Here is a 15,208-nt window from a genome sequence, read left to right on the forward strand (position 1 = left end):
GCAACCACACCATAAGCTACGCTATGAACAGCAGGGTTACTACAGGCCTACCACAATCTATATAAGGTACATCAGCAAGTGCGGCGGCGTTTCCCTCCTTCCCACCTCAGCGTCCTGGGGCTCCGTCGTTAGTCGCCAAGACTCGAAGCCTGACACACATGCCCTGTGACAGTCCCCAAAATGATGGTCGCCCTGCGCTTCCACGGAGATATCAACCGCGACAGTGCTGGCCGCCCTTGCTGGGGAACCCAACTGCACACGGCAACACCCCACAGCCGTGGCTGGCGTGAGGGAGCGGCTCTCGCGGGGTTCGGCAGCCCTCCCCTCACAGCTTCCCCAGGCAGGCATGGCGGGAGGGGGCCGCGTGCCCTCCCCGCCAGCCGCCTCTGTTGGCTTTGCTTAGGGCTCCCCTCAGGACGCCGCCCGCCGCCCGCGGCCCTCACGGACCCAACAGGGCGACGGGTCCCCGCACCTGCCCCGCCTCGAGGCGCCCCGGCCGGCGGCGGGCGGGCGCGGGGAGCGGCGAAGGGCCGTGCCCCGCCCCGCCGAAGGGCTCCGGCTGCCGCGGGGTCGCTAGGGGGCGTCCGGGGGCTCCGGTAGGAGCCGGGGCCGTTTCTATTTAGCTGCAGGCCCGCGGAGGGGGGGAAAGGAGAGCGAGCGGGCTCCGGCACCGCAGCGGAGCCAGCAGACGGACGGACGGACGGGGCCGCGCCGCCGCGGTAACGCGCCGACGGGAGCAGCCACCAGCCCCGCCGCCGGTAGGAGCGGGCAGCGCGGGGCGGGTTTGCGGGGCAGGGCAGGGCGGCCCCGGGCCGAGCCCAGCAGGTGCCCGGCGGCTGGTGCGGCGGCGCACCTCGGCCCGGCGGTGCCTTCTCCCCGCGGGGAGGTGGGTCCCGGCGCCTCCCGCCCAGGTCTCACCTCCGGCCGCCCGCCCGCCCTTCTGGCGAACGGTGAGCTTTTACCGAACAAATCGCTTTGCCACCTCGAAACGTGCGAGCGGAGGGCGGTCGCGCCGCCTGCGCCTTGCCCGGCGCCGCTCTGGAGGGCACCGCTTCCAGTCCAGCGTGGCGTGAAGCGCTGCGTTACTCTAAACTCCCCTTACCTATTATTTTCCCCTCCCCTCAGCTGGATAAAACACAACGGACTGGCGGCACGACCCAACCTCACCCCCTTCTTGCCCGGAGGAAGGGGGCAGCGAGCGGGCCGGCTCCCCCGGGTAGGGGCCGGGCGGGCGCTCTCCGCCGGGACGGGACCCGCTGGCCGCGGTGTCGGCTGCCTCCGCCGGCGGCGGAGACCTCTAAAAATATTCCCGCTTTATTTGTTTTTCTTGCTTTCAGGGTTCACGATGTTGACAGCTATGCTCTTGGCTGCTCTCATTCTTATTACAGTACATTCGCAGGAAACTGAGGAAACCATAACGTACACGGTAAGGTTTAACAGAGTTCGAGATAATTACTGCTTTGCAGGGATTCTTTGCTAAGTGACCCTTAGAAAAACCAAATTTCTTGCCAACGTATAGCATGCGATACACAGTTCTTTGAGTTCGAATGTTAACCATAAAATAAGCTGTTCCTGCACTGAAATGGTGTTTTAAAGTTGAAGTTGACAAGATTGAGCAAAATAGGCTACAACTGCCTGTTTTGCAGAGCTTATCTATGTGCTCAGCTTGATGAGCTGGACAAAATTAAGAGGTTTTAATTTTTTTTTAAAATCCATTTTCATAAAGTCAGGGTCCCTAGGACCTTCATTTGAAATGTATGAAATTTGACAGATAATTAGGTCAAACATTCTTTTGTGTTTTTTCTTTTGGATATTTCAAGCTGTTTTTAACAAAATATAAGTACTTCAACTTTCAGTGCTCATAGTGAAGCATCTAAGTCCTAGAGTGATCACAGGATTATTAGTTTCTGAGCTGGTTTTGAGCAGTGGTTTTGCATAGCTTGATAAAATTGTATAAGAACACTGGAAATAGGTTCTGCTTGCAGCCAAGTGATACGGTAAGAGAATTAAAGGCCTTTTTGTAAGGCTTTTTTTTTTTTTCTTTTTTTAATCTGCTTGTGTTCAGTCTTTGGCTTGCATAATGCATGTCATAGAAGGAGTGGCAATTACATTGGCTTGGGCTGGGGAAAAACCCACACTTTCACATCTGATTACAGTTGTAATCCCTGCAACTTGCTTCATATGGGTGGACCTCTGAATATGTGTACAGGCATTAGCGCAATGCCACACAAGCAGAAAATTCTGCACACATGCAAAAAGTTAGAGAACTACAGCCAAAGACTGAGATTGTGTTTTATACAAGTAATCCCACTGAAGTCAGTGGGATGGCTCAAGCAAGTAAATATTGCAGACTTGGACCCGCTCAAAGAAGCCTCAAGTGAGCATCAGGAAGTCGGTCATAAAATACTTTAACACCGGGCTTTGGGAGCAATAGATTTTTGAAGGTTGGGAGTACTTCTGTGTTCGAGGCTTCTGTGATTTAAGTCCCTCTATATAAGGAGAAGCTGAAGATCTAAGTATCTTTTGAAAATCTAGACTAATACAGGGATCCCATCCCCTTCGTTTTCTGCATTTATTACACATCCTTTTTAAAAAAATAAGTAGCATTTTCTGATAAGCCTACGTAGTTCTGGTTATACCAATGGAAAATTTCCAGCCTGCATATATGACTTGGGTTCCTATTTCAAAGAGGTCTTAGCATCTAGGTGCTTCAATGATCATTAGACTCTAATCGTGTAAAACAGTGTAACAAAAAAACTTAGCTTTTGGAAATACTACTCTTAGGATGCTACTGTTTCTCACGCATACATTGTATTCATTTAGGGTCAAATCATTTTCTATTGTAAAAGTCCCTTCAGCTGCAGTAATAGACGGACTTGGCTCCTTACAGTTAAACAGAGAGTACTTCTGTTGTGCATTAACAGGAATCAGGTGATTCAGTAAATGCATGAATTAGCTGTTTTCCTTTGGGCTTGCGTTTTCATAGCTACGTTAACTTCGGTGTTGTCAACTCAGCATGTAGTCATTGCTTTAGAGATTGAGAATTGTAATACAGTTTGCTGTCTGCTTACCCCTTTGGAAGAAAAAGCCTCCAAAGTTACAACTTGCTGCTATGTTTGGCAGATAGCTGGTGTCACCTGCAAATGAAGAAAATTTTTTCAATCCTATTGCTGAGTCAGTGGCCATTAATAAGAAGTTCCTCACAATAACTTTAGGATAGTACATGGAACAACTGGATCTCGGCATCGGAAGGTCAAATTTGTCACTTGTATAGTTCCTCTGCACAGAGGAGTTGCAACAAGATTTAGCTTGCTTGACTGTGACTAATTACATTAGCCAACTCGATTCTTTTTTTCTATAGGGCCATTAAAGTAATATCCTAAGCAACATAGCATGCATGTGCACCTACATAGTACAGTTTAGTTGATTCATTGATATTTTAAATGTGTTTGCTGCAGTTGGTAGCATTGTGATACTTTGCTAATCAGTTTCTGTAATTGTCACCTGTGATTAAAATTACTGCGCTGTAGACATTTTAGTGCTTCTGGACAGAGGAATAATGAAGATACCAACTGAACTACAGGGTGGAATATTTAAAATTCTTCCTGAAGTTATTAGTCTGCATTGATATGAGTAGTTGCTGAGTATAATCTTGTTTCAGTTTTGCAAAGTCTTATTTGTATAAGTAGTCCTGCTGTTACAAACTCTTAACTGTTTATTGTATGTCTCACAATATAAATGGTTCTTCCTAGACTGCAGTTCCTGGAGTCATGTGATTAAAAAGCACATGAATGAATTTCCAGCTGTCATGGGAACCTTCCCCATTGCTACAGTGCGAATGGGAGAGAGGATGAAGTACAGGGAAATAGAGGCCCATCAGTCCCCTCTGGGAAACCGGCCCCAGGAATGAAAGATGTTCACCTGTTGGAAGGCAGTGAATAAGATCAAAGTTCAGAAAAACTTGCTTCTTTTTCGTATGAAGATTTTCGTACTGGTCAGCTGGGTCAGTCCAGAGGTTCATCTGTTCTAGGATTCAGCCAGTGACAGAGGCTTTAGAACACAGTATAGGAACAAGGCGGGGAGAAGGTGGTGCTTTTCTCACTTTGTTCCCCAGCCCCGATAACGCGTACTCACAGCAAACGATATCTTAGGAACTTCCTTAGATAGAGGCTCTCTCTGTATATACTTGTTGTGCCTGCACAGCAGTGCTGTACCAATAGCCATTTTTCTGTCTTACTAAGGAATGAAAACATTGCATTTCCCTTGGTGTCAAACTCTGAGTCCATTGAAATATGCTTGATTATTTTTCCAAAATAAAGAAACCCGCATAGCCTAATTTTTTTTTTTTTTTTCCTCTATAGCAATGCACAGATGGCTATGAATGGGATCCTGTTAGGCAACGGTGCAAAGGTATAGTAAATAATTTTCAAAGAGAGACTTGCCATTGGTATTCTTCTAAGTATTATCATTACACACCCCTGTTTTGGACAAGGAGGTGTGCTTGCATGTCTCATTGTGTTATTTGTATTAGTGGCTGTTGCAGAAGGTTCGACTGTTAAAAGCATGACTTGTGTTGTTGCTAACCACAGATATTGATGAATGTGAAATAGTCCCAGATGCATGTAAAGGTGGGATGAAATGTGTTAACCACTATGGAGGATACCTCTGTCTACCTAGAACAGCACAAATTATTGTAAATGAGCGAGAAGAAGCAGCAGCTGAATCCACTAGTGGTCGAAACAACGTAATTCGACGGACTCCAGCTGATCCTCACCGTCCCCCTCCAAACCCAACTCATCAAATTCAGTGTGCAGCTGGGTATGAGCAAAGTGATCACAATGTGTGCCAAGGTAAGCAAGCTGCTATATGTTTTACTTTCAGTATAATTGGAGTGCGTGTGATACCAAATCTAATGCCTGGAAAATGACCACCTATAACTCTTGCATTTAATAGCACATGTTGTTGCACCATTAAACTGGACACGTACACACTTACTTAAGATATGTAAATAAAATACATGCATGTTGTTATTATTCAGGGTAACAGAACTAACAGTTTGTTACAGCTGTACAGTCTGTTCTATCTATTTCAGGCCAACAAGTAGAATTAATTCCGTTGTCTGTAGATCCTCAAAAAAAAAAAAAAACACCTTAATGCAAGGAAGCAACTTTAGTCAAACACTTTGTATAGTATTAAGTATGTCCAGGAGAGGCAGTGCTTTAAAAAAAGTAGGCAACTTAGCCAGTTTTATTATAGATGATTTCTAAAGATTTGCAAAACAAATGATTTCTACAGATTTGCAGTAAGTGAACACTGAATAGAACAAAAATCAACCACCATATGATCTTTTGCTTAGACCAGATTGTAATGAAGAAGAGTAGAGTGTTTTTATTATGTATGATCAAGCAGTAGGAACCAAACATTTGAACAGCTTGTGCTCTTCTGATCTCTATGGAAGGAGTTCTACACAGACCCTGCCAGCTTACTTCCGGTCATAGTCTGGCCAGTCTCTGAAACTATGGCAATGAAGAGCTCTGATCTGAGTGTACATACACCACACACAGTGCCAAAATTCTCAGGGTATTAGCAATCTTAATTGCATGTATTCAGGAACCAGACTTACAGCACTACTGTAAACTAAGACTGTTACATTTATTATTTTATATAAATAGTTTACTCTCATACTTGCTGAAGTAACAAATGTTTTGTCCACTGTTTTGTTTTCTTTCATAAAAATGTATTCTAATCCTTGTTCATAAACTTGGTTTTCAAGCATGTTAGTGGGATACCCATGCAAACAGAGGGCAAAACTTGACCCTATGGTTCATCTTTTCCACTTTGTGGCCCATAACAGTATAATCATATAAAATAGTGCTTAAGTGACTATAATCAGGGCAAGCTGTAATATACAGTGGTAGTTCCTTTCTCCCTGGTATTCATGTATACAGAACATTATTTATCACTAGTAAGTAAATTCCCTGTCATTCTGAAGCATAGTAATCATCATGGACGCTGGACAAGTTATTTTTATAGGCAAAGCCTCAGAATTGCATTTCTAGCTTATCAGCTAATGTTTAATGTTTCTGTCACTCTAATTCAAGAATGTCAAGTAAAGAACCTACCGCAGGAGGTCAGGACCGTGATCCATAGCCCTGAGCATTCACTTAGGATTATCAAGGAAATAATCAATGCTGAGGATGGCAAGTGTTTTTTCGTCTAGTTTAACTTCACAAAGTGTAGCAGAACCAGGAACAGAATACTGGACCCCTGTGTTTGATCTGGAACTCCCTCCTTCAGATGACGTTGCATTACTGTGGCTGGCACTCATCCTCGCTGGTGAGCTGCAATGAACTGCTTCAACTTTAGCCTGCAACAACCTTTTTCCTTGATTAAAAATGCAAGTAATGCTAGAAAATTTCCAAGCGTGAGCATCACTTGCTACAATGGCTTTAGGTGTATAAATCGGGTATAGCATTGGAAAGTTTAGCAGCGTGTAGTGTTACTAATACCTTATATTCCAAATAAAGGTCGAGAGTTAGGGTTAACTTAGAGACTGACAACAGGCTGAGGTTTTTGTTTTGTTGAGGAAAAGATTGGTGGTGATACATTACTATTATTTTACTTCATGCTCTGGCTTCCTGAAACTTGCAACTAAATATTTGTATTCAATTCACAAATCTTTGGTTAATTTATAACAACAACTAACTGTTGTTCTAGTACCAGAACTTCTTAACTAGCAGACACACAAACGATGGTGAAATCTTGGGCTTGACTGAATCAGAGTTTTGCTACTAATTTCCTCATGCCAAAATTTCAATCTAAATGCAGAAAGCATGGAAATATTAGTGTTTAAAAGCTGAAATGTATTGTACTGAATGAATTCCAGCTGGACAGCGTGCTTGAGAGAAAGTATAAAAGACCTTTGGAGCACTTAAAGCATGCGTTCAACTTCATGATCTTCATGCTTTTCATTGCTGAAAATATCTTTTATAAGATAATCTTGATCAGCAATGGTCCCACTGTGGTTTTATTTAATTATGGTTAAAAGACACTGCTATGATAACTGTTTGAGGCTCCTAGGGAGTGTAACTTACACATATAGTCACACTTAAGCTTGTTTTATTGTTTAGTAAATCAAATATGAAGTCCAGCTCCTTCTAATTGTTTGCAGATGTATGACATTTTCCTTCCAGTCCAGCAGCACTAAGTATTTTATAACCAATGTGAAAGTGCGGAGACCTCGGTTTAAAACAATAACGTGCTCTGAGGAGCTGTATTACTGACATCATACTAGAGTACCAGTGGCCTTCTGTTTTAATATAAATGTCTGCTCCCTTTTTAAGCATTGAATAGTGAGGGTATGGTAGGCCAAATGCACTCGTGTTGGTTTTTGTTTGGAATAAACACGCATAAATGACACTAGTCCTGTTGGGCTTTGAGAGGCTTCAGTGATGTGCTGAGCTTTGTCGTTAGGTAAAGCATGATGCGGTGTCGCCGGATCCTATTTCTATTGACAGGAATGAGAAACGTTCAGAGAGGCACGTGATTCGCTGCGCTGCCTAGTCTACCAAAACATGGCCATGTGCCTGAGTTACAAAAGATACTTAATACCTTCTTAACTTTTGCCCTGAAGGAAACAAGTGACAGCTATGATATTTATCAGTGTTGAGAGTCTTCTGTCTGCAGGGCATGCTGTTGCTTATTAGAGACCATGTAGCACATGAAGAGTACAGATGGCAGGTTGATAGCAAAGCACACTGCCTTGCAGAAGACAACTCCACAGAAATGACTGCAGTTTCCTATGATGTACATAATTTTTATAACTACGTTCTTGTATGGTTGTGTTGATGCTAGAAGTGTGGGTAGCAAAAATTTCTTAGGAAATTCTTAAGATACTGTACATGAGCAGTAAGTGCCAGGAACCCCCAAAATGAAAAGATGAGTGGTTATTCTGGAGGAAGTGCTCTTATGTAGAATGTGTACAGAGCACTGAGTTTAGTACTTCAACTTTAAACAGTAACTGTATCTTAAATTCTCAGTTTATGACCTTAACTAACCCCCCTCCCCCATCTCTGTGTAGTCAGTTCACACTTTACTGTCACTTCTAAATTTGCCTTTAACTCAGAGGGCTGCTGGATTGGTCACTAAGGTAGATTCCCATACGTGGCACCTGCCAGCAATTTTAGGAGGCCACTCAGATGTTCTGACCTGTCATTTTGAGAGTATCACTCAAATGGGGAAAGGCAAAAAAAACAGTAAGACAGAAGCAAATTACCGAGTTAGCTAATACAGACACATTTTGCTTGATAAAAAACATAAATAGCTAAACACTGTTGCCTACATACAAGACTGAATTGTATTTCTACTGTGTTGTTAGGCTGTCTGTGATATGAGTCTGTTCCTACTGAAGTCAGAAGAAAATCACCCAATTAATTAGATTTTGTCAAATCTAGTCCGCAAGAAACTACTAGCTTTTCCTAGAATGTTAATGATACTTGAATGAAAAAAAAAGACCAAGCAAAGGTACCAAATAACCTGTAAACTTGAGAAGGGAAAGGAACTTTTTTTTTTCTCCTTGCCTTCCTATCATGCTGGCAATACAAGCAATAAAGTAAGCAAGCATTTTTTTGCTTCTTAGCTAGATTAGCTTCCTGTATTCTTCCAGTCTCTTTATAACCCTTTGTTCTACTGTGACTGTAAAGTGCAGGGGGGAGACAGATTGTAATAAAAGATATCAATGCTTTCTTACGTGTAAGAGACACATTTTTCCACATAGTTCTGTCTAGACTTGGTGGGCGTCAGTTGCTTTTTTTCTTCTCTGTTGGGGAGGAAAGGAATGAAGTTGTTTTCTGTGCTGTGGTTATTTTTCCCCAGCAAAATCATTTTAGGGATCTCTTCATTCATAGGGGTTAGGGGGCTTAAGTTTTCCATTACTTTTCATAGTAACTTACTGTACTCAATGTAGGCTTTTATCTCAAGAAGTTAATGTAAATAAGTCAAATAAGCCTAAATTTTACATCTCTAGATTCCTTTTTTTTTTTTTTTTTTTTTTTTGGAAGGAAGGACAAGGGGGAGCAGTTCATGATGTTTTGTTTTCCATACAGAAATCACTTTATAACATATATATATATATATCAGGGATGTGCAACTAGCGTATAAAGGACATAAAAACTGGGTAAGTACAGGTGCACTCGGCCTGACCCTTTACAGAACTGGTTGAGGTTGGAGAGTGTCGATGTGCCTCTGGCAGGGTGTTCCTCACTGACATTTTGGCTGGGGCGCAGACTGCTCTTCTGAAACACAACTCCTTATGAGCTCCACTTAATGTGCTTTGGTTTGCCTCACCAAGTGGTCTTGGAACGTGCAAACCGGATTCCATTCAGAATAAACTAAGCCTGAAATGCACTGTAGAAGTGCCGCTAATACGCCACAACCACTAACAAGTGTTCATGCTCCAGGACCAGACTAGAGCGAGCCCAGAGACCCTTAGAAATGCATGTACTGGGTCACTGGAGCCTCTGCACCAACATCGGCTCATATGGGTCCATGCTATTTGCTAATATAGACATAACCTAAAATGCACCTATATTAGTTTCCTAGGCTGGCCCCAGAAATGTTTTGGAGAGCCTTTTGCAAAATATTGCACTATCTCAAGTTTTCCCCCTTCTGGTGTTTAAGGAGTACTTTAAAAAATGCTTTCAGGGCTACTTTTAAAAGAGCCTGAGTAGTGACAAGTTTAGTTCCAGAGTTGATCCTCTCAACACAAGACTTGTTTAGTTTGAGGATAGTGCGAGGAGAGAGGCTTTGGTAGGAAGATAAGGTCAAGTTGTCTGTTTTAGGATGCTGTTAGTTCATCGAAGTGCTTACTCAGGCACAGTTCATATGTACCTGTGTTAGCTGCAGTACTTCAGCAAGTGGAGAATACCCGTTGCCAGCAACAGCCACCCTAAGACCTGGTTACACATGCCATTTGAATGCTCATTACTTGGAAAAGCTGTCGGAATTTTACAGGTCTAAGAGGATCCACAGGGGGATACAAGCTGACATTTTCACAGTCCTTTGTACTGAGTGTTCATAGATGCCAATTAATTTCTTGTACGTTTAGGTGCGTCATGCAGAGATCATCTTTCATCAGCCCATCCTGAACCAATTGTTCAGGCTGTTAATCTGTGAAACCGCTGCGTTTTGCTGCAAAGAGGTGTTTCTGGAGCATCTCTTTAATAGCCTTAAGGGACCAGAGGGGATGTCGCAAAAAACCGTCTTGTTTTGAGGGCCTGAGGACCTGTTTTTGGGCATTTTCAAAATTTGGCCACTCTGAATCATCTTCCCATCTGTGCTGTTTGCACAGCTGTGAGTGTCATGTCAAGACCTTGGATAGATATTCTCTGTTCTGTCTGACCGTTTTACTGTGAACATCCATCAAGAGCATAAATACTAGCAGCTGCTTCACTTCCTTTAGTCACTTACTGCTTTTCCATTATCCTGACCCCTGCAGGAATACTCTTGGTACATTGCAGCGAAAGATTCATACCATATGCTAATCACGCTAAGTTTCCTAAATTCAGGCAAGCTTCTGAAAGTTGTGTTTACCTTAGCTGCTTGATTTGTAATTATGCAGGCAAGCACTAGACTTCAAGTTTAAGTAAACTCATTAGCAGTTCTCATGGCTTCTTATTCGAGAAAAATGGGATAATACAGTAGTCACATCAACTGTCATACTTTTGAGTTTGATTTGTTGATTGTAAAGCCTGTTTGCTTAGCAGCTCTGAGGAGGCTAATGTTTTGACAAATGAAACATAGCAAATGTATTCAGAAAGCACATGGCCTGAAGAAAGTCCAAACCTGCAGACATCTGTCTTCCTTCAGAATTTCACTAAGCTGGAGGTCTTTTTTGTAATGCAATCAGGAATAAAACCAGATAGAAATGGGAAGAATGTGCTTATGTCTGATCCTGATTGAGCATCCCAGTGTATTTGGTACCCTATTAAATGGCACAGAGTATTTATGTTTTCAAAGAATTCCCTGTAACTGTTGCAAACGCTCGGACACAAGCATCCTTAAAGCCAGTAAACCCTACAAGGAATGATAGCTGTCATCTGTTGCATTCAGTAGCATCAGACAGCATAAAACATGACTTGTGAGAGCACAGGCTGGCTTTTGTTCCCTGTTTCAATACATGCTGTCAATGAATTGTGGTCTACAGCACTGCAGTGATAACAGAAAGTTTCCCTAGCAGGAACAGCAGTGTGAGAGCATCCTGGCAGCACTCTTGGATAATTTTATAGTGATAACTACAGTATAGTGCTACTTTGTGGATAGATTCTTTCTCCCATACTACTATGACAGAATTATAGCGTTGTTCTGGATGTGTTTGCTTTGAGCAGCTCTGCAGTTATTTCATCCTGGACTACTGCATTATAGTTCTTTAGCCTGCCGAGAAAGATTGTGTGTTCCTTCTTTCTCCAGTTGTTTGCTCAGGTTAATTTTGTCTCAACTAACACTTTTTTCCTCTGTTTTCAAACCTGATTCCTGCTTCATATTACTTAGCATATAATGTAAGCGCTCTTACCTGTGTTTTATTTTCATTTTTGAAGTTTGGATTACCAAGTCACTGTTTCTAACCTTAGAACAATTCTAAAGGATCTCAGCATTACAGACACACACTTTTTAAAGGTCCAGTGTATTTATTTGAGCATCTCCAATGATGGGACGCTAATTCAGCAAGCTAGAAAACTAGTTCAAGAGCTGAAATTCAGAACTGTTATTTTCCTTATTTTGTTCTCTTTCCAAGTGAATTTCTTCATTTCTTTTCCATGTTGGCAAAGGAAGAGGATAGCTACTGTTTCTCTTTGCCTTTCTGTGTGTGCCAAAATAGTCCTAGAGGAAGAAAAAAGCTTCCTGCAAATAGAGAAGTGGTCTGATTCTTCACTGTACCTACCGCTAGTGATGCCTGTTTCTTTGGATAGCCTTTACTAAGGAAGAATATCTGCTGCGCTATAGCCAAGCGAACTGGTCTCCACCATTACTTGAATTAATTGTATTATTTAGGCTTGCTATTTTGTCATTTTTCCTATTGTCAAGGTCAATGAGAACATAGTGTTATAGGATCCCATACTAGTGAGATATTTTTGGTCTGATGGAAACTATAATGGAAGAGTAATTTTTGAGTTCACCTTACCAGGTTGTATCTTAAACATTCTGCATCTTTTGTGGTGTAGTCAACTATTCTTGTACAGAACTTTGTCACGGCAACCCATTTGTCCTCTGTATGTGTTAACTGAGTAAGAACTTTTACTTTTTGTTCATGGGTTTCCTAAATTGAGCCTGGCTGTCTCCTTTCATTATACTTAAAGAATACTTATTCTTATTTTCCCTTTGTGATGCTTTTTGAGCTATTTTTTCTGGACTATCATAATTTATGCATGTTCTGTAATAATTCATACAAGATTCAAGCATCCTTTCGTCTGGAAGATTCTTAACAAAGAACTTGGCTAGTAAGAGCTCTTCTTTCTGTATGGGACAAAAATATATGGAATAGGTAATCAGCAATCTAAAGTTCATGGATAAAACCCATGAAATTTCACAGATTATATCTGTTTTCATCTTGAATTTGCTAAGTTTTGTATTCATAGCAGCCAGAAAGCAGTAGTTTTGGAGAGAAAGCTATTTGCCATAATTCAGTATACAGCAAAATTGAAAGAACATATTAAATGCACAAGAATCCTGCTTGTACCTTCTTTCATTTACATTTTAACTTTACTGAAAATACAAGAGAGATTTGCAAATTACAGAGCTATGAAGTAGTTTGAGCATAAAAGGTATTTTATAATGACATTGTGTATGCTATTCACATTTGTGTTCTATTTGTTGATCTGAAATCATGTTAAAAGTTGGTTGTGTTCTAAGTATAGTAGAGAAATGTCTAATCTTTGTTATGTATAAATATGGTAAAACCTGTAGCTTTGAAGATGAGACTAGGAAAACAGTACGTGTTACACACACTTTTGTAAGCTATAGTGCTAGAAAAAGTTCTTGAGGCCCAGAAATACATTATACCAGAAAAGGTCTAATTCATCCCAGTCTCTTAGTTAGGCATTTTTAGAGCTAGATATTCAATAGACGCTTATCTGTTGCTGTTACTTTACATAAGTAACTTCACCTAACTGAAAAGTGCCCCATGACTATTCTGCAGTTAGGTAGAGGGTTTTTTGGTGGTGGGGTTTTTTTGTTTGGTTGGTTTGGGTATTGGGGGGGGGAGTGTTTGGGTTGTTTTGTTTGTTTGTGTTTCTTGTTTTCATTTCTTATTGTCAGAACACTAGTTTTCAGGAGATAGGAAAAATAGTACTTTTTTGGTCAAGGATAGCGGTGATCACATAGAAGTTTAATCACAGAAATAAGTAAAATTCTTAAATAGGATGATAAAGGATTCAGTGTATGAAGGTGTATCTCCTGGGAAGAGGTGTTTTACTTTGGGAAGCTCTGAATCTGTCTTTATTATAAACTCCTGATTCAAAAAATTCATGCCTTTGAGTGGATGTATCTAGGCATCATTTAAGCCTATTTAAAACAGATCTGAAGAGAAGACATGGCTGAGCTTTCTTTTCCAAGCTGAGTTTAATCTGGAGTAAACTTCTAGTCTAATGCATGACCCGGTATGATATGATATAAGCAAATCTGACACTGCACTTCAGCATGTTTAGTCCATGCCTGAACAGATGTTCTATGTAGTTTCCTGAGTACAAACAGAACATGTTCAAGGATTTTTATATGCATATGCCTGCATGGGTGGGATTTCTGTTAACAGGTAACTGGTCATAATGTGTGCAATCAAACCTCAATAGATAGTGAAAGGAACAGAGTACAGCAATTTTAAAGTTTCAAGCCTGAATGGCTTCAGGATTTTTTTTTTTTTTTGTCCGTCAACATCAGTAAAATCTTCAGCCTGAGTTTTCAAAGTAATTCGTCACTGTCTACCCGTGAATTTTTTTTTCAAAAAGATGGTCTTTTTATAAAGAAGAACTGGCCTTCTGCTGGCCTCTGAGTAAATAATCATCTTGTCTACTTTGATACTAGTGACACCTAAACTCCACTACCAGCTCTAACTTGCACCTAAAGAACAACTTTGGTAAGTCAGATTGCTGTGTAAAACTGGTGTTTATATGAAGATTTAAACGTTTCTTTTGCAATAATTAAAATTCACAAGAGTTAAATCCATGGGGAAAAAAAATAAGACATCTTACAGGATGAAAAAATATCACGATGCCAGAAAAACAGTAATATGGACAATCAATTACTACATATTTCTTAGCATTAACAATTTAAAAAGAAATGCTTATCAATACTGTAACAGCTGCCTGTTCTAACAGAATTAGTTACAACTGCAAAATGCAAGGACTCCTGACAGGTAAGAATTTTCTGTAAGGTTTTAAAGAGGGAGGTCCCCTCCAACCCCTAACATTCTGTGATTCTGTGATTTAATAACAGACTTGCACAGAGGAAAGGAATAAAACGTGGCAAAGTGAGCAGAAATTTAAGTGTGATTTTAGCTTGAGTTGACCTAGCTTATGAAACTCTCTTGATCAGAAAGATGAAAGAAGCAGTCACTTTCTTGTGTAGACTTACATGGAGAATTTTGAGTATCTGGGCTGCATTAGAAAAGACATGGAATTAAATACACATTTAGAAGCAACAAATACAGTTCACTATTTAGAGAACATTCATGAAAGTTGATAAAGATAGCATCATTTCAAGAAATATGTATCTTTATCAAGTGCTTTAAAAGAAATAGTTACCGAATTCTACAGAAACTTTGAAACCGTTTTGTTCTGCACCTGCGTTAGACCAGATCTTACTTGTACTTTTATCTCTTGTAGTATTTAAAGCACTTTCTTAGTAGATGAATTTGTTCTCAAGGGACTTTCTTATCAGAAAGAAGTTTTCCACATAGCTTTTAGATGATAAAGGTGAACCAGATAAAACAATGTATTGCCTGTTGCATTTAGGGCTAGTTAAAAGCAGTAATAATAGGTGGCGTTGCAGTTAGTACGTAGTCACATCAGAAATAAGTAATGCTTTGGAGCACCCACTGATCTGGCCCTGGAGGCTGTGGCAGATACCTTACTTTCTTCCTCCCAGAAGTTGTTGTAGACTAAATCAGGAAAGTGTGCAGAATCCAAAAGTCATTCCCATTTCCCGCGGGGGATAAAAA

The 15,208-nt window shown here is 41.0% G+C and overlaps 1 protein-coding gene across 3 annotated transcripts in view; it reads left to right on the plus strand.

Moving 5' to 3' along the window:
• Positions 1 to 609: 609 nt before the first annotated feature.
• Positions 610 to 15,208, plus strand: part of EFEMP1 (EGF containing fibulin extracellular matrix protein 1) — a 49,486-nt gene continuing 34,887 nt past the window's right edge. Inside the window, exons 1-4 of one of the 3 annotated variants that reach the window (XM_075446300.1) lie at positions 610 to 758; positions 1,338 to 1,426; positions 4,362 to 4,410; positions 4,590 to 4,850. In XM_075446300.1, the coding sequence (XP_075302415.1) occupies positions 1,346 to 1,426; positions 4,362 to 4,410; positions 4,590 to 4,850 (391 nt within the window). In that variant the 5' untranslated portion in view covers positions 610 to 758; positions 1,338 to 1,345. Of the gene's footprint in view, positions 759 to 865; positions 951 to 1,019; positions 1,217 to 1,337; positions 1,427 to 4,361; positions 4,411 to 4,589; positions 4,851 to 15,208 lie in introns of those variants that run through there. The other 2 variants (XM_075446303.1, XM_075446301.1) reach the window with 2 other exon arrangements.

Source organism: Opisthocomus hoazin, chromosome 2 (assembly GCF_030867145.1).
Source record: "Opisthocomus hoazin isolate bOpiHoa1 chromosome 2, bOpiHoa1.hap1, whole genome shotgun sequence".
Classification (NCBI taxonomy): Eukaryota; Metazoa; Chordata; class Aves; order Opisthocomiformes; family Opisthocomidae; genus Opisthocomus; species Opisthocomus hoazin.